Source organism: Camelus ferus, chromosome 9 (genome assembly GCF_009834535.1).
Source record: "Camelus ferus isolate YT-003-E chromosome 9, BCGSAC_Cfer_1.0, whole genome shotgun sequence".
Classification (NCBI taxonomy): domain Eukaryota; kingdom Metazoa; phylum Chordata; class Mammalia; order Artiodactyla; family Camelidae; genus Camelus; species Camelus ferus.
The window spans coordinates 58,335,845-58,360,294 of record NC_045704.1 but is presented as its reverse complement, the minus strand read 5'-3'; the positions used below and the strand labels follow the sequence as shown (position 1 = coordinate 58,360,294).

At 39.9% G+C, this 24,450-nt stretch overlaps 1 protein-coding gene across 2 annotated transcripts in view; it reads right to left on the bottom strand.

Moving 5' to 3' along the window:
- The window catches only part of TBX15 (T-box transcription factor 15), a 103,899-nt gene that overhangs the window by 29,335 nt on the left and 50,114 nt on the right, over positions 1–24,450 (bottom strand). For both annotated transcript variants that reach the window (XM_006184287.3, XM_014558883.2), the window contains exons 2-5: positions 14,008–14,221; positions 9,569–9,670; positions 7,667–7,838; positions 6,302–6,469 (exon numbers count right to left, since the gene is read on the bottom strand). In XM_006184287.3, coding sequence (XP_006184349.1) covers positions 6,302–6,469; positions 7,667–7,838; positions 9,569–9,670; positions 14,008–14,221 — 656 coding nt within the window. The remainder of the gene's footprint in view (positions 1–6,301; positions 6,470–7,666; positions 7,839–9,568; positions 9,671–14,007; positions 14,222–24,450) is intronic.

Sequence of the window (24,450 nt, the reverse complement as noted above, 5' to 3'; positions counted from 1 at the left end):
TGTGAATATTCGTTCAATGAATGCATGAACGAATGAATGAGGATGTGGGAACCAGGAATCACCAGTCCCAGCACCATAACAAGCCTTAGAGAATACAGACCAAACAATTCCATCAGTCCTATTTGCTTTCACTGTAGGCATTACAGACAAAAGTCTGAAACGTCCTTCCAGTCAGAACAAGGTCTATTAGTAACTTCCTGTGCAGCTAAAGCTATTTTACAGCAGCCATGTTCAAACCTGGTCCAATGTAGAGGCGACATGGAAAATGCAGAGGCTGTGGAGGCATTTTTCTTCACTGATTTTATTTCCATACCCTTATCCTGATTTGTGTCATCTGAGTTATTGAAGACTGTGGCACGTAAGGGGGTGGTTACTGGCTTGCCACGATTAATTTTAATCATTTCCCCTCACTATTTGGCTGAGTAACATGGAGGCACTTAATAAATGAGGTCTACCTTACAATGCACAGTGCAGACATCAACAGCACAACCTACAAAGAAAATGAAACTTGAATATCCAGAGTACAATTTCATAGGACCTAGGCCCCATGAGATTTCCCTTATTAGCATTCTATTCATTATCCTTTTTTTTTTTTTACCATATTGCTTTAAAAGTATTCCATCAGGATAAAAAAAAAAATTTAAGCCCACATGAAAAAAAAAATTCAGCACTGATTTGATTGGAACAAAACTGGCTGAATAGTTCAAGATACAATGAGTGGCTCAGAAATCCTATTGGATTTACTTACACAAACCTGCCTGTGGTTTCAGACTTCCTATCTAGTTCATGCAGCCAATTCTCATCAAGAAATAAGACTGTGTTACCTAAGGAGAGCGGGGCCGTGTCATTTTGAAAATCTAGTTTCCTTTTTGTGGAAAAAAAAAAAATCAAGGTTCAACAGTCTTTTTCCCTTAGAAAGGACAAGGACTCTGCAATGGAAATTTCCTGCTAATTCCATGAGGACATGTTGGCGTCAGCTTCTTCCAAGAAAAAGCAGAAAGTGTAGTAGGATCACCTTTATTCCCGCTTCTACCACCTTCTTCTCCGTGAAGAGAGTCCGAGCATGGCGTACTTTCCTCTCTGCCACAGGCCTGCCAAGTTGGCACCCCGAGAGCAAATAATAGTAAGAATAACTTCAGTATGCTAGCAGCCCTGGGGGCCTCTGGGTCAGCAAGGGTGAGAAGGAGGACTGGGAAAGGGGGAAAGCAAAGCACAAACTATTGCATGAAAATAGAAACCTCTTTCTTCACACTTCACTATTGCTTATAGCCAAAGAAGCAGAACCACAAATACATAAGGAAACTGGTAGTAGAGGTACGCTGGCTAATTATTCTTTCAGTCATTTTCCAAGTATATAGTCAGTACCAGACACGATGGCATAGACACAGGTATCTTAGAATGATGGAGATGGAGGTGTTCTTCCTCCTAATTAGTGGCTTCTGGGCTTCAAAATGTCATCGGGCAATTCTAACCCCCTCCCCTTCCGACATTTGAGGGATCGACACTGATCTTCCAATGTTTTATTCTACCAAATAAAGAGAATTAATAGCTGTCTACTATTTCCTGCCATCATTATTTCGTAAAATAAATGACATTTTAGTAACAAAAAAAAAAGTCAAGGGGACAAAACAAAATAATACACAGTCTCTTAAAATGAATGTTCACATGTATAAAAGTTCCTACGCTGTCTTTATTTTTCTCATCTTTCAGTGGACCATAAAAAACTTCTCCATAGACTGGCGACTGAGAAGCACTGATTCAGACAAACCATCAGTTTGCAAACGAGAAAACTGAGGTGGAGTGATTTGTCAAAGGCAGTACAGTCTGTCAGCACAATGTTGGGTCTAGAGTCAAGTCTCTTAACTCCTGACCTGGTGTTTTCCACCATATCACATTGGTTTTTGTACAGCTTTTGTGCTCAAAAAGCTCAGAATGTTGAGAGGAAGATTAGAAACACACACACACACAGGTGCGAATGTGACAAGGGTCACGAGAGAGAGAGAGAGAGAGAGTGGGGGAAAGTTCATTTGCAGCTGAAAAAAATATAAGGTAAGTTGTAAGGGATAGCATTTGCACGCAACTTGAAGAATAGAAGGAATCTAGACAGGAAAATGCAGGGAAAGGGCATTCCTGGTAAACAACACCACAAGCAAAGGCAAGACAACTACCAAGTACAGACAACAGGAAGACTAACGAGATTGCTGAGCTCTTGAGGTTAATGGAAAAAGAGCCTAATTTAAATGGTGTTGATAATTAGCCATGAGGCCCTTAATTGAAACACTTGGGATCCTGGACTTTACTCCCTAGGCACTGAGGAGTCAAGACAATGTTTTCACAGAGAAATAAGGCCGTCAGAGCTGTTCTTTAGTTAGGTCCATCTGGCAATGAATATACGTGATGGGCCATGGGACATTAACCTGTGGTCCAGGTGACTCAGCTGGAAGCTCTCGTAACAGCCCAAGGCGGAAGGCGGGCAGGTCCAGAACAAGGGCGGGAGCCATGAGGTTAGAAAGAAGAAAATATTCCATCAGTAGAAGCAACAACCCGGTGGCAGATTGGATGTGGGGAGAGGCAGGTGTCCAGCCTGGGTGACAAGATGGAAACCAACAGCAAACAGAGGCTTTAACCATGGAGAGGACTGGAAAGAGTCACAAATGAATAGTAGAGTTTGGAATATTTTGTTTACCAGCAACAAAACACCATGTTCCCACCTCTCATGTGTGGACTTGCTAAAACTATGTTGGTCTAAAATATTGTGGGGGTTAAACAAAGTTTACAGACATGAATACTCTAATAATTTTTCAACACTTGAAAATCATGAGTCAATTGCCTATTTGATAACAATAAACTGCTCCTTACTACTCTCATGTAAAAGCATGCAGAGAAAAGGGATGGAGAAATTATAAATTTAAAGCTAGCAGAGACCTTAGGAAGCAGATGCCAACAGCAAATTTTCTTGAAGAAGAAATTGAGGTCCAGAGAGACAAAATAATTTGCTCAAAGTGACATAGCTAGCTGGTGGAGAATTTAGGACTAAAACCCAAATGTCCAGCCGTTGCTGTCTGTGGACCAGGACACTGCCTTTCTTTTGGAAGGCCGGGTAACAGTTCATTTCAATTTCACTCCATCTATTGTCTTGCCTGCATTGTGTTCCTCCAAACAAGTTCCTGGAAATGATGAGGATTTCTCACTGACTCTTTCCTCTTTCCTTTCTCCTAGTCCTCCTAACCCTTCCCTTAAAAAAAAATGTATGAAGTAAACAACTTTGCCATAAAATATTATTTGTTCTTAATCTAGAAGTTTAAGGGAAGGAAAAAGACAGTAATCGCTGAATACAGCTCGCAAAAGAGAACAGCCGATACTACTTGGCATCTTCATGACAAGCCTGAGAATCACTGTTAGGTAACAGCTCGGACTTACAGAACACAGGCCTCCAGATTCCTGGGGGAAAGACCTGGGGTTAGTTTGCTTTATTAGAAGGCACTGGGTTCTATTAAATCATATCTACACAGCCAAAGGGAATGTTAAACAATCATGCTTATTGATTTATCCAGGGACTGGAGGCTTGTTAAACAGGCAAAAGCTGTTATCTTGATTTTAAAATGGGCAGAGTTGAGTATGACTCATCTATTTTGAATGTCAGCACATCATGAATTCACCAACATGACATGAGAACAGAGAGATGAAAGTAGTTACCTGTTGAATATAATACCTTTGTGACCCAAAGTAACTCTTCCAATTCCCAGCAACTCACATGCTCCTTAATAAGCAACTTATTCTTTAAAAGTGCCTCCACTCCCCACTGTCCTTCAGGCCTGTGCCTACACAGCCATTTAGGAATGTAGGCTGACTACCTAACTGGATGCCAGGTTTGTGTCAGTGACTTAATGCAAGTTTCCCTTATCTAGTCCAGTCCTGTGAGGCCAGGATGTTTTCAGATCAGGAAACACAAGCTGAAAGGAGTTAAGAAACTTGCTCAAGTACACTGTAAAGCACAGGGAAATATATACAAGATCTTGTGGTAGCTCAAAGCGAGAAAGAAAGTGACAATGAATATATGTATGTTCATGTATAACTGAAAAATTGTGCTCTACACTGGAAATTGAAACAACATTGTAAACTGACTATAATTCAATAAAAAAAAGTTATAATAAAAAAAAGGAAACTTGCTCAAGGTCACCCAATTCATCAGTAAAAAGGTTGGAAATCAAACCAGATATGTTTACTACCAAATCCCACGACCTTAGTCATGGTGCCCCACCCCACTGAACCACCACTGCCCCCACTCAGGTCCAGATGCAGACAGAATATTTATATGAGAAGAATCTCCTCAGATGCAGGAACACTGTCTATGGGGTAAAGCAGAGGAAGTGAAAGGGATTTCTGGTACCCATGTTTGGTCTTCTTTCATTGCCACAGTGAGTTGCAGCCTTCACGTTCCAGCTTGGGCTACAAAATTGACCCTCTTGGCTTCTAGAACTGATGATCTCAGCGAGGCAGTAGAATGGCCACACATCAGTGTTCCCGTTTCTAATGTGGTATTTACAGCCACATCTCTCTGCCTTCATGAGAAAGTTACGATTAAAATGGTGGCTGGGGTAGTCTTGGAAAATGTCCAAGCAATTATTCAAAGAACTTAGACTCACACCCTCCTTCTTCTGTAAAACAGTTAATCCCAAGATTCCAGTTACTCCAAAGGCCATGTCTATACTACTGTTCCATCTTGTATCAGAGCTTGAAAAATCTCAATCATTAAAGTTTTATGTAAGGACCCTCCATGACCTCTGCAATTTTACTCTCTGAGGAGCTTGAGAGCACTTAGTAATTTTTAAATAGTGCTCATAGCAAACTAAAGGTCTTCTACTTTAGATCAAATGTGGCATCTAAAAGAAAAATCTGAAGTTGGGAACACTTTTACAGCTGCTGAGAAAGCCCCACAATGATACAGTACTTAACGTTGATCAAATTAAGGGTTGTTGTAGATCAAATTTCTCTGAAGGTAGAAAGCATCCAAGGAATTTTATCCAGATGGTGCTATGAAAGATTGACTCTTTCTATATGAACTAAAGATTATATAACTCACCCTCACCTGCCTGGCACACTGAAAGCACCCGATAAATATTTAATAAATGAATATTTTTCCTCTATTGTTTTCTTTGTCAGAGCACTAAGCATAGTACCTAATACAAAAGGCATTGAGTACTATAAGTTCCTTTTTGCTCCAAGCAGGCCCAAAATAAAATTATGTAGACTTTCAAGCAAAATAAACAAGCAAAAACGCTGTTTCTGAAAGGGATTCACTGCAGGATCCTATTAATTAGACAATTTACTGAAAAAGGAAATACAATCTAACTTATAAAAGTGAGACTCACATGCCACTTTTAGAGAGCTGCATAAAGTGAGATGACTTGTAAATCCATCTAGTCACTCTTCTCACAAAAGAGGAACATTGTTTAAAATACCCATAGTAATTCCAGACTGGCCTCTCTCTTCTCCTCCCCTCCCCACGTACCTCCTCCATTTGTCTGGCTAATTCCTTTGTGTGTCCAATGTCAGAAAAAGCATCACTTCCTCCAGGAAAACTTCTCTCACTCCCCAAAGCAAAGGAAACACCCTGTCCACATCTCCGTCATAAAGTTATTCCATTGTATTATCATTATGTATTTCTGTGTCTCTCACTCAACTAAAACTCTTCTTTGCTTAGGGAGAAATCAGTCTCAATCTGCTCAGTTTCTCTACTAAGCTTAGAATATTGTAAGTTCTCAATAAGTGTTTATAGAGCCAGTGAATATATTACTGACATCAAAACACATGCATCTTAGGGTGTGGCTGGTGAACCTCTGCAGGCAAATTTAGTCTGAAAGTGTAAATGGAAGCAGTGGGTCTGATGTAGAATTTTAGAGGCTTGATGGCTTTGATGTAGTCTGATGGGGGGGATACACGGAGAAGATAAGAGGGAAGGAATGAATCAAACCTCAGGAATTTCAAGTGATGAGGAACATTTGCCAGGATGCAGCAGAGATCACGAACACGGGTACAAGTATAGAGAGACATGAATATGACTTAGGACGTTTGGTCCTCTTGGTCAGAGATCTTGTCTGTGATCTAAATTGAGCCTATGACAGCTGCTATTAGGCATTACCGCCTTGTCATCACCCATGCTGCGTGTGCGCTGCCGGCCCGGTGTCTCTCGTTCCAGCATGTCAGTGCCACGTAGGAGGACTCAGCACTGCTTACAAAAGCATGAATAAGCTCCCTCAGAAGCAGCTGCTGCAGGAGACTCTCAGAGGCAGCCTCTCACCTGCTGGTTCTGATAGGCCGTGACTGTGGTGAACACGGTCTCAGGAAAGTTGAATGTTTTCACTCCATCCCCAACCGGGACAGGTTTGGTGGGCGAAAGGTCGCTGCTGAAATCCTTGCGAATCACGTGAACTCGAGGCTGGTATTTGTGCATAGAGTGGAGAATGATCTGAAAGGAGAAGGGGAAACATTATTCCAGGGTTGCCTCTATGGCCCCTATATCTTTTCAAGCTCCCATACCAATAAAATTATGGGATAAAAGCATTATAGGAGGAGCACAGATTGGGGGTTGGATGTGTAGGAAACTGGAAATCAGTGAGCGTGCCCGTGGCTGGAAGGACTAAGTGACTGGAGAGCATCACATCACATGGGACCACATGGCAGAGCGGCCCAAGCGCAGGTAGTGGATGTGATATGTTTGCTTTAATTGGATAAATACTGAATGAATTGTTTCTGGTACCAGTAGACGACACTCGAACCAAGATGTCTCAGAACCTCCTGCTTCAAATTTTCTGTCTTTAAATGGACTCCTGTGTCTTTAAATTCTACAAGCTATTATTTGCACTTTATTCTTGAATTTATGGGCATTCTCTTATGTCATGTGAGAGTGAATGGTATATGTGCATTCTCCCGTCCTCAGAAAATAGTCATTTCCTTAAAGATGGGAGCCATAGTTTTAGCTTCTTCAATCTTCCCTGAGTATCCAGGACAGATCCTGGCATTCAGTGAGAATTCAGTACACATTTCACTGCCAAATACAAATTAGTCACATCAGGTGCTACAATTATCCGCAAGCCTTAAGACCCTATTCTTCTCTTATAAATCCATCAATTTCTTTTTTTTTTATTTGACTGCTTTTTATTTTTTATTGGAGTGTAGTCGATTTGCAATGTTAGTTTCAGGTGTACAGCAAAGCGATTCAGTTACACATATACACACAGATTTTTTTTTTCAGATTGTTTACCATTGTAAATTCATACATTTCTTGACAGCCAGCGCTGTCCCTACAACAGTCTCCCTGAGTTTATTGCCCTGTGAGTTATTCTACTAAACGTGATTTCTTTCACCATTTTCAAATGTGTCCTATGTTTCTGTCTCTGGATTCTCCTGACTTGACTGTGAGTCCCTGGAGCACAAGAACTCTGATAAACACAACCTGATGCATAGCAGACGTCTGCTAAATGTGAGATTTACAATACATGTAATTTCACAGGACGAAAGAAAACCTTTTATGCTCACTTACTTAAAATGATGCAAAGTGGCACAGAGATCCTTATTTTACCTGTTTGAAAAAGCCTGGGGCTAGTCAGCTCTAGAGCAAAAAGGGGAAGAGGGAGGAAGAGGAAGATAGGTTTATTTGACTCACATGTCCTTGATCATCCAATTCATTGTTGGTCAGCTTGAGTTTGTCGAAACTGACCACCTGTCTCATCCAAGTATCTCCAGAAGCTAGAGAGTCAGGGTGTATATAAACTCTTGGGGGCACAGGGGAATCAGCGTTGCCAGCCACCATCCACTTGGAGCTATGATACACGTATCTGAGACAGAGAGAGGAGAATTCAGACATAGATGCAGGGAGCAAATAGAGGCCCAGGAAACAAGTAGGGACAGAAAGGAGGAGACACAAAGAGATGACAAGAATGGAGTAGTTCGGATTAAACAGAGAATACAAAGGATAAAAAGAGAAGGGTGGATAAGCAGGGAAAATGAAATAGAGATGGGAATGGAGAACACGATGGGTGGGGGAGGGCAGAGAAGTGTTGTGGTTAATGATCAAAGCTGCAGCTCTCACAAGGAAAACATTCTCACAGTCCTTTTTCTTTCTTCTTCCTCTCCTTGCCTTGCACCCCTGTGTGCATACAGGCATCCTGAAACCACGTGTTTAGCTATGGAAAAGGTATTTTACTGCAACCTTTCACCTTTCAAATGCAAACCATATAATCTGTTGGCCACTTGTTCAGGATTTAGTCCCTTATTAAAAACATCTTCCATATTGTCCTATAAAGCACAGCCATGTGCAGAAACCCTCTAAGCCTCTTACTTGTTAACCGTTTCCTGGCTAACAAGCTGAATTCTGCAGCATTTCTATGAAAACGGAGGCCTCTGCCTTAGTGTAACCATTCCCAGAAACATCATCAAGTCTTCCCAGTTAGAGTTTTCTTTGATGAACCTAGTTTTGAACATCATCATCAACATCATCATCTTTCACATCATTTTCCCACAAAGCCACTGGAAATGAGATGCTGTTGGTAGCAAAGGAGGTCAATTTTCCAGACTCTGCTGATTGCCCTGTGGTTCTGAAGAGTATTCTCTATGGATCTGACACTTCCTTGTTACTCATACTCTGTTCTAGTGGACCACATGGGTCCCGGCCCCTGGCAAACAGAGGCACACAGTCCAAACCACAACTCCTAAGATCTTCTAAAGCAGATTTGAAGCATCTCTCCTCCTACATCTTGCATCAGGACCACTTCTCTCTTAGCCAGCTCTCCCCACAACATACTAGTCTTGGTCTCCTCCGTTCATACCCCGCCTCCAAATTCATGGGTTTAGGGCCAAGTTCTGAAATAGTTCAAAAATGAGCCCTGAATCACTGATTTGATTGAAAGCTCAAGAGACCAATGAAGCCACAACTTGTTTCAGACAAAGAACTCTGGGTAAGCCATCCAAGAGACATGGAGATTATGTTGGCGTCTAATGGCTTTGAGGGAAAGTTGTTTAAGCAAACTTGTTCACAACCCATATTAATGACGAATAATTCTCCATAACTTGACGTTCTTCTTGAGGTCTTACCCAGTTCTCCTCTTCTTCCCCTCCACCATCCACAGGGCAACCCATCAGATGTATGATTGAATATACTGTACTAATCCACTTCTCCTTCCACTTTCCAAAATAAATCATCTCAACTCACTTAGTATTTCACAAATCAAATCATGCAATATGTTAATCACTTTCAGTGTTAACTGAATTAGTTTTAGACTTAAGATCTATTTGATTTTTGCTACCCTGGCAGACACTATACAGTCCTACTCTTTCAAGAGATATGAGGAGGATTCCAGACCAAATCATTACTGAGTCCTGGCTTCCTACCTCTAGTGACTGCTTTCTGACTGTTGTTCTGCCACAGGCCATTGGCATATCCCTCATCCTTGTTCCCTGTACAGTACATTGCACAGTGTGCTATTCAAATGGTTCATCTACTGAGTTTACAGAACCTTCCTAGGATGCTGGTGATGCCCACAATTCCACTTCCCAGAGTCACCATTACCTGTATCTTTTATTGTCCACAGGTACGATGTCCATTGCTATGTAGTACTGCTGGTGTGGATCCAGGCCAGTGATTTTCACTCTCATGGCAGGAAACATCCTCCTACGAAAAATAAGGAACAAGGTAGGAAGCTCAGCAATCAGAGGGAGAGAAGCAGCAAAAGCTTGAAGAGTCTCTTCTTATTACTGACGCTAAGTGCAGCAAAGTCCAATGTCCTCTAATTCTCAAAGTTGACTAGGTTTTTTTCACTTTGGAAATTATCCCTGTCAACTATGTTGAGAGTTTATATTGCTAAAATAGCACCTCTTCTTAACTTAAATTGGACCTTTTGATTATTTATACCCTCAAAGACCTCATACCATACCTTGCTTTATATTATTAGTTAATTTTTAATATGAGCTAGATAGACAGATAAAATGTGTATATATACATTTCCTATTAGACTACAACATTGGTAAATATACTTATACTTTTATACTGAATAGATTTGAGTAACTTATAGTCTTTTTATTCCCCAAGTAGCTTATCACAGTTGATTGTAGTGATCATGAAATATTTTTGATTGAGTCTACTTGAAAATGACCACTCTAAAAACAACATCCCAAGAAAAGAAGGGGGGAAAAAAAGGAAGGTGCTACCAGTTCCCAAACAAAGGACCACCAAAGCTTTTTTTTCATGCATAAAACTGTAGAAAAATTTCTGCAAGTTCTCAGGCTGTCAACGTGTGTGTCAAAGGAAGGACCCTGTGGAATAGGGAGCAAATACCAAATGAAGTGGCCTCTGGGCAATACCTTGTTTCTACTACAATGGCTTGTTAAACTTGCCAAAGCAAGCGAGGTCAGGATATGGCACTTTACAACTACTCTCATAATTGAAGAGGAGGAGAGTGAGCAGCCTAAAAGAGGTATTGAGTTTCAAGGAGACTAAAATAAAATTCACCATTCTTCTTTAACCAGAAGAAAAAAGAAAAACATCAAGCTCTTTTGCATGTCATTCATTTAGGAGCCAGACATAAAAAAAGTGCTTGGTTCAAAAATTTGGATTGCCCTGAATGTGCTCTAGGGTGCTTGTACACAAAATGCTGCATTAAGCTTAACCATCTGGGGCCAGTTAGTCGAGCTGGGCAGAGCACGGTGCTAATGAGGTCAAGGTCACAGGCTTGATCCACATATGGCCTAATTGGCTTTGCTCCATTTCACAGCCATAGACCATTCTCTGACCTCAGACAGCCATCTTGCAAATGTGCACTGGTTGTTTACATGAGGGGTTTTCTGTGCTAGTCACACACTCCACTGCTTATCAAAAACAACTCAAAAAGCAACTGTCTTCTGGTAGTAGGTTGGTGACATCATAACCATATTTGGGGGAAAGCATAAGAGGGACCATAGACCTTTAATAGGGATGATGACTAATTCTTAAATATTTGCAAAAAATAATATATTACCAATTCTTCTTTCCCACTTTGTAACTTTTCAGAAGCTTCTATTGGTATATCATTTTAGATTTCCTTCCTCTACCCTCACAAGTTTAATTAGAAAGTCTTATATTTTAGTCTTATGGTGGGCTAATGAAACTTGATGGTGGACTGTTCATAATGACTAAAGCTAATGTTCACTATAAGTGAGGCACTTTAATGCACATTTTCTCATTCCAAAAATTTGGGAACCTTGGTCTATATATGTAAATATAGATCATTAGTTCCCTTCTTAATAATTAGTGACTTCTGATTGCCCTGTATATTTATGTTTGGAGAGCATTTTGCCAGGGGTGGAGAGAAAGTCCTCTCCCTTGCTAGTCAAGATAAGAAAATATGGTTCCTCTAGAGAGGCTGCGTTACACTGAAAGAGGTGAATTTATTTTCTTGATGACTTCAAGAAAAGAGGTTAGATGTTTTTAAATTCAATACCTGTTTTGTCTGGAACTTTTATAACCTTGATTAGAGAAGCTACCTGTCTCTCTCCAGTACTCAAGTTCTAAAATGAATGAGCTATGTGGCTCAGGAAAAGTCATTTAACCTCCTTGTATACAAAACAAACCAAAGAAATGAAATAATCCTTAAGAGGACCTCCTGCTTTAAAATTCTACGACGATATTTGAATTCTCTTCTTAAAATCTTACCAAAGCTGCTTTTTTCTTTTTGTCAGTATTTTAGCACAGAATATCAAGCAACATAATAACACCCTAGAGAAAAATCAATCTTTCATATTCACAAAATGAAATGTATTTGGCTTTAATTTTATGCCTAAATTTAGACTAATTCTTTTGTCTTCCAAACCCATTAATCTCTATAAGCACCTCTGTCCATGGTGCTGATCATGCATGTTATGTTGGTACATTCGAAGACTGAAGGCTATGTAAACTATAGCAGTTCTGCATCAACAGGATTACAGTTTGGAATGTGAGAAGAAGTAGATGGTGGCTAGGATCTTCTGAGAGGGAAAATGAACAGAGAATCACATGTGACTAATGCAACTAAGAAAATGTAAACTGGAATTAAAATTGAAAAGGACACTACACAGGAAGAAAAATGAAGTAAAAGGGAAGGCGTCAACTTGGGGAATGGGGAGGGGATGAAGAAAATACATAGAAGAGAAAGTTTTCTTTGCATAGTTCTGAGTTGTTCCGAAATTACTTGAGCAGAGTTTCAGGTAGCCAACAGCTGAAGCAACCTGACACAGAAACAATGAGTGTAGCTTCTAAACCTAAAAAAAGAGATATGATTAAAGAACAAACTGTATGTCTGTGCTGGAAATATCTGGATATATTCAGGTACCAAAGTGAATTTGTGAAGGCAGAGATATGGAAAAGAAATTACTGCAGAGGAAATCATGAAATGAGACCACAGGAGAGCTGTCCAGAAGGTGCTCAGATAAACTGAATTCTCTGAAGTGCAGGGAACGAGGGAATGATATCAAGAACAAAAGTGACCCAAATACATAGACCCAATAGTAGTAAGTTAAAACCCAAAATAGAAATGGTAAAATCTTACAGACAAAAAAAAAAAAAAAACTTGCAGACAAAAAAAAAAAAATAATAATAATGAATTGTTGTTTCCCCCCAAGCCACAGTATCTCAAAATGTAGAATGGGAGTAAACTGAAACTCACGCAGCAAAAAAGAGATGGTTTTTGAAAGTAATTCTGAAAAGTAATTTTGAAAGTAATTCTCCTTCAAAGTTGTTCATCCTAGGAAGCCTTTTAATGGCTTTATTCTCTACTAAAACTTAGAGAAGGAAGAGGGTTACAGAAGAGGATAAAAATGAACAAGACTTCAGGTTCATTTTAAGCTCATCTTTTTGTGATACATTATTGTATTGGGAGGTTTCTCTATATGCATTCAGGTGAACTGGACCCAATCAAAATATGCTTTTACTTTAAATGTCCATGTTCATGAGGACAGTTCAAGATCAATGAGGTGAGTCTTTTTGGTCTCCATGATGTGAGTCTATGAGGAGTGGCTTTGTAAATACGAAAGCAGTATAATTGTTTCAATTTCGATTAACTATTTGTATATACTCAAAAACTGACTCCAAGTTTATTTTTATTTAAATCATTTTCATTTTAAACCCAAGGGGCAAAAACTATAATCATTTCTTAACAGTGCAGAGTTATAAATAGTTAAGACAATGGTTTTGGAGCCAGATAGATATGTGTAGAATTCTGGAGCTACTCTTTACTACCTGTGTGGCCTTAGTCAAGTTAATTACCCTCTTCCAGCTTTTGCATCCTCATCTCTACATGGGATTATCCTATCCTATCTCTTACAACCCCAGGGAAATTTAAATAATATATGTTGAATAGCTAGCACAAAACAGAAAACCATGTAAAATTGAAAGATACCGATAAAGGAGTAGCTTAATTCACAGTGTTTATTTCAAGAGAAGCCATGTTTTAAAAACCTTTATCATCCTATATAAATTATTTTGCATGAGTTTCCACTAGGTCCCATTAAAGTCATAATTTCAAGCCAACAATAAACCACAATGGATCAATAAGCAGGGCTTCAAAAATGCACCAAGCCCAATTTTTACCAAAAACAAAATTCTTACAAAAATGCCCAGCTGCTTTAAATGCCTTAGACAATGCATGCTTTTTCTCTTAAAAACATTGGCTGGTGAAGTAACACTTGCTTTGGAAATCTATTGTTTGGCTGTTATGTACCATGGATCTCCGATATTAGCTGAACTACATTTGCAGGCAGAAAATGTTTGTGAGGGTAGAGGTGATTTAGGTTTGAGTGGTCCTTGGAGGAAAATAGCAAAATCACAGTAAACACAAGAAAAATCACTTTATCAAGACATCCATATGCTGAAAAGTGAGTGCAGGTTGCCTGAGCTTCACCCATGCTACCGACCACAAAGACGTGAAAAGGAAACTGTAACACCTCCTACGTCCATTCTCTGTTCTTTGAATCTGCCCATTCAAAGGAACTTGTCCTTACCTGCCTGCTTTGGTGATGATCATCTCGGTTCCAATGTCATGGAACCTCTTCCAGAGGTCAGCACACTGCAGCTCCACCTGAATCTCCTCCATGGAAGACATGGCAGCAGGCACGGGGCCTGCAGCACCAGAGCCCAGGTCAGTGTGAGTGTCAAAGGAGCAGGAAGTCCGCTCGGTGAGCACCTCAGAGTCTGAACCAGTGCTCTGCTCAGAATCTGCAAAATAAACAATCAAGCCTTAAGTAAGAAACTGAGCTGCACCCCACAACACACCCTTGGCCCTAAAGGATGGAGGCAGAGTTGGGGGCACGATGGAGTGGGGAGAGGGGTGAACAAAAGGAGACTTCAAGCTGGGAAGCTCCAAAGCACAGCACTCAGGGTATTTTATTATTTTTTTTTTTATGGTTTGTTTTTGTGATTTACGACCTTCTTTCAGGTTTCGTGTTTCCAACATGACATCTGGCATTTTAGTAAGTTTTAGCAACAGCTGAAGAAAATTGGTCCACAATAGGCAATATAAAGAGAACTAACGTCACCATGTTGAAGGGAAGGAAGCCAAATCGGGGCAACAAAAACAAATGCCAAATTTAAAAATAATAATAATAATCACAGACTACAGCTGAAAACCTAGATTCAACTATTTCACTTGAGGGGCCAAGATTCAATGTGAACAGCAGTGTGTTCTTTAATTCCATACCACTCAGCATCACTACCTACCAGTCAGTTATCTTTAAACACAGCAAGTTTTCCTCCGTTTATAGATCCTGGTCATCAAAAGGAATGAAAAATTGTTTGGAATCTTTAGAAACATTTTGTTATACATTTGGGGAAATGTTTTTTCCTAGGTCCAATCAGGCCATTTTCGATGGGAAAAAAAAAAAAAGCCAGTTGTGAGGCAAGAATGTAAGCATATGGAAAAAGTTACCCCAGAAGGCGGTAGACACAAAGGGAATAAATGAGTTTAAGAGACACCTTGATTGGTTTCTGAAGTATGGGCAGAGGGGAGGGCTGATCCAAACAGGAAGGTAGGATTGAGAGCAACCAAATAAAAAGCTGGCATGCTGGGCCAGACGGTCCTCTCCTCCTGTGTCCTCTGTTCTCATGAAGAAGGGGCAAGGGGGAGGGCGGTGCAGACCGATGCAGAGGCTGGAGTCAGATTTACTAGAGAATTTTCTATACTTCACATTTTTTACTTTTGGAGGCCCTATGCCAAGAATTACATCTCTTAATATTTTCCAAGCTTGGATTAGCTATATAATTTTCTGATGTCACATGATACTGCAAGCTAGGCCTAAGAACCCATTTCTCTAATCCACCCTTAACATCTAGGATTCTGATTGCGTCCTGCATAAATAAATGCATATATGAATAACAGATAAAAACAGCAATATCCTACTCTGACAACTGACTTTTCAGTGCTGTCAAAGGTCAGGGCCTCTTGGGCACCTGTCCTTGACACTAGCAGGATGGAAGAGGGCGGGGACAGAATGCCAGACAATCTTGCTGCCATCCTCACTACCTGGAGCTGGTTTCTAGGTCTGTGAACACCCCATCCCATGACACCTTTAATTGTCTTTTCTTCTAGCCTTGATGTGTTCCTCTCTCAAACCCAGGCAGCATTTCTGGCAAGAATCCCCCACAGCTTTGCAGAAGCCCACCGGAAGCCAAGTGCTGTTTCTCCCCATTGTCCCCAGTTCCGCACCCTTCACTGCTAAAGACATTCAGTGGGCCACAGAACTGAACCAATCTCCTAAATAACAGGGAAGTTTCACCCCAAATCTTTAGTTAATCACAATAACTAGTCTGGTCACCATCTTCACCACCCCCCAAAATTGTGTAACTAGGTTTTACGTGTCAAAGCATATAATGTTATACCTTGGATTGAACAGGAGCTAATGTTGGTTTCCTTCAAGCACAGAAATGTGGTGCTACTTATCTGAGATGAGAGCTGATGTTGAGTGACAAGTCTCCATCCTAGCCTCATTCCAAATGCCTTTCAGTAGCAAAGCCATTATGTCATCACACACTCGGCCAGACAGTAATTTCGATCCCTTATGAGACGTGTATTCCCAAATCCCATTTTGTTTCTGTGATATGCCAAGAGCTCCTCACTTATCATTAATATTGTGAGTTTTTCAAAAACTCCTCAAAGCAAGATTTTTGAAAAATAGTCTTATCCTACATTTGGGAGCAAAGTGTTAATGAAATCTCCTTACCATAGGGTGCTATGGTTATGAAAAAGCTGGAAACAGACGTCCTAAGTAGGGGCCAGAGAAAATTTTGGACATGTGATTTCTCCAATGTGTGTTTGGGAAGGGGGAAAGGAAGGGCAAGATATTCCTGCACAAAGTGACAAGTTTTTAAACGTAGCCAAACTGAGGCTGGGATTGTAATAGGGACTATGGCTAGAGATTAAGGAAATAAGACTCTACTCTTAACTCACTATGTCATCTGGAATAAAGTGGGTACCCAAAATGTAACATTAAATGGATTCATGAATGACCTTGGACAAGTCACTTAGCCACAATGGACCTATTTCTTCATAGCACAATTAGAAGGACTGAACTGAAAACTTTTCCAGTCTCTTCCACCTCTAATGGCTTGAAAAATATAAGAATCCTTTCCAATGCAACTTTCAGTGATAACCCAGGCAACTCCAATTAGAAGCATCAAATTTAAAACTCTTTGGGTGAGAGAAGTTAAATGAGGAAAAATACTGGGGGCCCAACTTCACATAATCATAGGAGTTAAAGAATTGAGTGGATATTCTGTTTATGGTTTCCATCAAATCCATCAATAAGCACCTATTGGCATGTGGCCCTATATGAGGTACCATGTGGATAATTTGAAACAGAATCCAGACCTTGAGAAATTTCCCAGTTAGTGTTGATTAATTATGTGTTTATTGAGTGCTTACTATGTGCCTGGCACTGTGCTAGATTCTGGAAAATACTAACGCACACAATGGGGCTCCTTTTAAAGGTATTTAATAGTACAAGTGGAAACTGGGAGCATTCATAAATAATCAGAGACCAAGACAAATACTACCACACAGTTTTCCACACCATTACATGTTTTCCTGTATGTCTCAGAGGAACCCAGAAAAGGGAGTGATCTGAGAGGGCTGGAACATTCCTGGGGAACCCATGGTAACTATAAAAGAAATAGACAAGATGTGGTGGCCTAGGCAGTGTTTTCCCATGAAGAGGATATTCACAGACAGTTATTTGTTTCCCTGGAAATAGTCTACTCCTAAACGTTCAGTCCCTCACAAAATAGAGCCCAAGTGATTTTCGTGTACAAAACGCAGGCACCAGCCCATGTTTTCAACAACATGAATACACCATGTAATTTTCCATTCTTGGTTGTTTCTTAGCCAACATAGGTTAGAAATTAAATTAATATTATGTTTTATATAGTGTTTTTTTAAGGACTACTTGTGACATAAGCTACCCTACAAAACCCTTAAAATAGTAATCTCAGAGTCAAGATCAACAGCCTCGGTAAAAATAAAGTTTAATCCTTTGTAAAATATATTTCTAAATCATAGCTATATAAATATTTAGGCTAACCAGATCAATTATTTTAGCTATTAATTAGAACAGATAATCAAGTTACCCAAGTCATGAATGGAAGAAATGCATAGTTGGTTATTTCAATCAAATCAGGTCATCCATTCAGAAATGCAATCAGTCCTTTGAAGATTAGAAAACACCTCTGTGTTTTCAAGGTTCTTTTTATCCTTGGCAATTTGTGACTTCCTCCCTTCAAAATATAACCATTAGGAACTCATTTGAATGACCTGGAAAGACTTGGATATCATACATCTCCTGTGAATAGTATGTTAATAAGAGAAGTTTTAGTATATCAGGGACGGAAACAATAAAGTTACATGTAATAAGGAAGTTAAAGAAGAAAAATTTGGGAAACTGTACTAAGCCAGTTACAAGACTGGAGAACATCACATGACTCAAGGTCAAGCCAACACATCTATTACTATCCAGAAAAATCTCTAAAAAAAGACAATCTAACCATCAGTTCATAGTTTCACTCATTTTCTATCTCTGCCCTATTTCATATTGATAAAATAGATACTGTAATGCTAAGTTCCCAAAGTTGAGTTTAGCTTAGGGAGAATTCCAATTCTCAATTCATGCAAAATAGTAGCAATAATAAAATAGTTTCTTAATTTGTATTTTACATATTATCTAATATATCCTTCCATTTGATGAGGTAGATATGGCATATATTTTTATGTCCGTTTCTTGAGACTAAGAAAAAATGAAAACAATGAGGCCTAAAAGTTAGGTATTCTGCCTCCTGATTCACTGACCAGGTCTCCCCAAGACTACACTAGGTTCATCCAGGTCTCCCCAAGACGGTACTAGGTTCATCCCTGGCCAAAGCAGTCAGCAGTTCTGTGACTCCTCAACTACTTCAGCCATCCTTACTCCTGAAATGACTTAACATGTTTGATCTTGGTCAAGTCGCTTAACTATTCCGGCCCCCATTTTCGTTAACCTTTATAGCACAGCCCATGCACATTTAATTAGGGGTGCTGTAAAGTCCCTTTTCAGTTTAATGTTTAATGAATGTATTAGTCGCACAGCTTAAAGACCACCAAGTCTAACAGCAGCAACCCCACCATGACAAGTTGCTTTGGTTAACATGTAAAGAAAATGTCTGAGTTATGTGTACTTTGACTTTATTTCAAAATTAGACATTACTAAAATAGATTTCACAATCTGCCAGGTGATCTTCATTTCCACTTAACCAATGATTTTGAGGAATCATTCGTTACTACAGTTAACAAAGCATATTTACTCCCAGGGTTCTGCTATGCACCAAGAGTGGGGTCCTGGGAGGTCATCACCCCATTTTATGGAGCCTCAGTTTCCTTATCTTCACTATTTACTTATTTTTATGTGTTATTATTTCCTTAGCTTTACTATTGGAGTGACGGGAAGATATCTTCCTGCTCAAAATTTATATTTATATCTTTACGATAAAAACAGAATCTAATGACACTACTGATAACAATTTTAGTGACTTTGGACAGTGAGATGAATATAAGCTCACAAGAACCATCCCATTCATGATCAGCATCTATTGAGCACTTACGATACATCCGGCACTCTGCTAAGACTTTACATACACAACGTTATTTAATAGAACAAATCTAAGAGTTATTATTATTATCTCCATTTCAAATATTATTGGCAGCCAAATCCAAATTACATCAGTTCTGCCTCCTAAGGATTGCAGGCACATGAAACTATATTTAGTTCCATTTTTATTCCACTGAACATTTCTACTTTGTGTAGATCAGGTTGTATATTAATGTACCAAGACAGATAAAACAGGCTCTTGTTCTGAAGAAGTTCACCATCTGGTAAGAAGGACACAGAAACTGTTAAAGAAGACAGACTGTGATAGTTGCTCTGACAGATGCAGGAGCAAAGCACTAAGAGGAGCTTTGGGAAGCCAACAAGTCAATGACAAGAGGGTGACGGAGACTTCATGAGGTGACATTTGAGAGTGGACTTGAAATTTATATGAGCTTTATATGACTTCAATATAAGCAGGCAAAGAAATTATGGGGATGGAATTTCAGGTAGTGGGAATCATGTAAGCAAGGACTTGTCACTTTTTACAGAATCACAAGCAAACTGATAAGGCAAGAGCTTAAAATATATAAGGGAAGAGAGGAGGGGAGATAAGAGATGAGTTGGAAAATCAGGTCCAACTCAACTAAACAACTACTGGTTTAACATTAGGATGTGCCAGCCACTCTTCTAGATTCTTGAGACGTCATCGGGGAAAAAACAAAAATCCCTGGCCACATGAAGTTTGTATTTTATTTTATCTTTTAACACCTTTATTATGGTATGATTCCTGTAGAGTAAACGACACGTATTTTGGAGTTTGTATTTTAGGAGGAATGTGTTTGTCATAATATGGAGTTTAGACTTTCTTTATACCAAAGTTTTTTTTTTTAAATGAAGGTGATGATAGTTCCGTCTTCCCGTCTAGGCTATGAATCCCATCAACTGAGTCTAATGCTATGCCACATCTCCTTAATAAATGATGGTTTGGTGTGGAAGATGAGGGGTAGGGGTAGAAGATTCCTGCAGAGTCAGATAAGAGATGTAGAATTTCCTGAGATTAGATGCACAGTGCCACTTCCATAAGACTGAACCTCAGCTGTCATATTTTACCCCAAGGAAGAAAACAGTTTGATACAATTATAGGAGAAAAACCCAACTCGGATGATAATCAAACAATCACTTTTGGTTCTGTTTTTATTTCTGCCAGTGACTGGGAGGCGACTACACTGAGCAGTATTTCCTACTGGATAGTGGTAGAGCAGCCACTCCTTGGTCCCCTGCCTCAGTCCCAAAGTCTAAAATCAAGACTCGCACAGTCATCCCAGGGCTCCCATTCACATCATGGCAGACATCAGAAGCTTACAGCCCAGGCAGCACTTTCTGTACCAGGCTCAAGTAAATTCCTGTTTCCCAAGGACCTCTGCAGTGGACATTGATTCTGAGATGTCGGCTTTTATCAGGTAGCTTAGAAAATCTGGTAATGGAAATTTTCATAGAGTAATTCTAAATATGGCAGAAGCAAGAACATTTGGCATTGACCTGAGTACGGACTGAGCCCAAATTTGATACCCAGGCCAGAGCTTCAAGGGAATGAACTATAACTCAAGTTGGATTAAACTAAAATTATGATGAGACCAAACACTCAAATGAGCCTGTTAGATGACTTTAGCAATGGAATGAAGTCTCTGAGCTTTCCATGCCCTCCAAGTTCTATTTGGGAAAAAGGGGTCGGTAACCTGAAGCCTGCAATTCCCATGCCAATAATCCAATTAAGGAGGCTAAAAGCACATCTCCCTCAGCTGCCTAAAACATTCTCCACCTGACAATCAGCACCTCTCTCAATGACACACAGGCCAGAGGCAAGGACCCAATGTCATCCCTGAGATCTCAGCCTTTTAAAGAGACTTCGCAAAGAAGTGGTGGCAGTCATCTCTGTATCTATTTCTTGTTGATCAAAGACTCAATGTCATTAAAGGTTCAGCCTCCAGCATGCTTTGAACATGGAAACAAACAAGGGATGAGAAATAATAGGCATTACACTAGATAGTTTATATACATTTTTATATAAGCCTCATGCAATTTGCACAGAAAACCATATGAAACAGGCATTATTGCTGCCATTTTATAAAGGAAGAAACTGAAGCTGGGCGAGATTAAGAAGTTTTTTTCACAGTATGTAACTAGGAGGTGTCAGGGTGGGATGTGAGTTAATCTGACACTAGCAGGTGATGCTCTTTCCACTATAAACTGTTGCCCAGTTTTCATAACTAGACCCGCAGGGTTGTGTGCGTACCACTGTGAACTCAGAAACAGAGCTAAAGTTCAGGCTGCCCGGTCAGAGACAGCTCTATGGAAACTGAAACATTCTCAGTCCTTTTGGGAGAAGAGAAAATGCAAACCAAGGTCAGATGGGAATTTTCCTTTCTTAGGAGAGGTGGCTTTACGTTCAGGAATATTTTAGGCCTCTTCACCAACTTAATATTATGCCACAAGTTCTTACCAGCGTAAAAGGCCCTCTTTTGTTGTATTTCACTTCCTGTTCCCAGTCACCACCAGGAGTAAAACATCCAAATGTGACAGACAGATGACTTAATTTCACTGTCAGTGTCAAATCACTCTTCTGCTTTAGCCCAGAATATCAGCAAAATAACATTAGAAGGTACTTGGAAGATGTTTGGACTTTGAGAAATGTATAATGACAGCATTGAAAGACAAGAAAAGGCAGCTGAGGTAGTTCCTACTTGCGCATAATCTGGCTTATTTAGGCTTAATTTAAGTCAGAGTTTACGGCACAAAAGTTTTTTATGGTGTTAAATGTATATCTATACTTGAGGAGAAATCATCTGATAATTATATAGGGAAGGCACTTTATAAACAGTAAACTATTAAATTAACATATAAGATTATGTGTCAATGATCGAGTTAATCAGGAAGACAAAGAAAAAGTAAGAATAAATATGGGTCTTGGATTTTCTAAAACAGTCCTAATTTCACATATTTTATTCCATTCTCTTAAAATTAAAAGTCTTGAGACCAACTTTTGGTTCAGAAAATATTCTTGATGAAAAACACAGAAAATGGGGAAATGGAATAATCAAAAATTGGTCACAAGCCACATGGCAATATTCAAATCTAAATACCCTTTGGACCAGAGGTCCTCCAAAATTTGACCCTGATTAACTGAGTGGTCTTCAAGATTCACTGGTCAATTTGAGGCCAGCAGCTGTCAACATAGGGCCCTCCCTGAGGCTCTTGGCATTTTCTTCTGGGTGAATGGACACAGCTTATCTCTAAGCCAGTGCTTGTTTGCTCTTTGCAAACACAATTACTTTCAACCTCCCACAACCACCTTGGCCACTACCACAACACCATCAGACATCTGCAATAGTGGTCTTTTAACTTCCATGATGTGAAAAGGAGGCCTTCCCCCAAAGGTCCTTGAAGAACTTGCCTTATACCTTGTTAGGACATTTTCAGTGAGCACCAATAAATCAATCAATCCATGCGAATATGCAAACAGAGAAGAATGAAGCAGCCAACGTCCAAGCCACAAGTGTAATTTAACTATGACTTCTGGGGATGGTGCCCTTGGAAGTGGCAATATCAAACATGTAAGTAGGCTAGACAGTCAGATATAGCCAGGAACATGCAAGACCCTTCAAACGATACTCAGGAGACTACCAGCTACACTGAGTTTAGAATCCACCCAACCTATCAAGCCAAACATAAAGATCCATCCTGTTGAATGAACAGAAGAGCTATGTGGCTGGCAACTATATGACCACCTCTCCAGTAACGTTCTGAATTCATCCACTCAGTAAATCCTTTATTTAGTCAACAAATACTTGTTGATCATCTAGCCTGGGACTGGCAATATGTTAGGTATTGTGATAGTCATAAAATTAAATAAGGTGTGTTCCTATGTCCTCAGAAACTTACAAAATCACTTAGGAGACAGGATAGGATACTCAGTAATCTAACAAAAGTAGAATAGTCAAGATCCAGCATGGCAAACAGCATGCTAAGGGGCTGCTATTCAAATGACTGAGTTTGAAAGTTCATCTCTTCTTTTTCCAACTGTCTAATCTTGAACAAGTCTCAACCTCTTTAAGTCCTAGTTTTGTCATTTGCAAAATGAGAATGTCATTAGTACATACTTGGTGAAATTTTTTATGAATGACTAACAAAGTGTGTATCTGTGTGTTTATGTAAATACTTTATCAACAGTAAAAGGAAGACACAAATGCTAATTTTCATGTATTACCTAAGAGGAATATCAACAAAATGCTGTGGGAGTTTCAGGTGAGAAGAACCTCTTCCAGCCCAGGGGTCTTTTCTGGGCCTAATGAAGAGATGTCTGCAAATGAAAAGAAGGAGATGGGGAAAGGAAGAGAAGGATCTCCCAGGAAAAGGGAATTTTAGGCAGAGGCACAGCCATCAAGTCTGAGAGACAGGTTAAGAGAATAGCAAGTAATTGAGACTGTATCTGTGATATTCCTCTTGTATCCTCAGCACCTGGGACAGTGTCTGGCATCTATTATGCACTCAACAAAATGCTGTTTTTGTTGCATCTCAAATGCTTTTCTTCTTCTGATCTTCTTCTTCAGGAGACCAACGTATCCCTAGTAATGAGGTATCTTAATTGAATGCCATGTTCCCAATGAAATCCCAACAGGATCACCTCCACACATAATCTTAAACTATTGGAAGTCCACTAGCTTTTCTTCCACGACTGTGAGTTGTGTTACAACTGATTGGCAAGGTCTGCCCTGGAATCTTTCAGGGACATCAAGTGAATTCAGTGAATGCAATCACTTCCATGAATAGCAGTCACAGCCAATCATCTAGAAAATTCTTCTCAGATACTAACTTTCTTCCACATGAGCCCAAGAAGAAAAGGTGCCTGGGATTATGAGGATAAAATGAGGAAAGGAGCAAGCCCTTCTACCATTGCAGGAACTGATGATGATGATGATGATGATGATGATGATGATGATGATGATGATGATGATGATGGTGGTGGTGGTGGTGGTGGTGGTGATGATGGTGATGGTGATGATAGTGATGATGGTGATGATGGTGATGATGGTGATGATGTGTGTGTGTTTGGGGAGGGGGGCAGATGCAGAGCTGACCTCTCCTTCAGAAACAGAATGGCTCCTGCACATATAGCTGCTGCAGCCTCCAGACTCCTACACACTCTCCAGACCCCCAACACAGCTAGCGTCCCTGCTGCCTGCAGTGAAGTAGGGTTTCCAGAGAAGCTTCCAAGAAAGGGCAAGAGGATGGTCCTTTAGAATCATGCAGAGCCAGCTGTATGACTTTGGGCAAGTGATT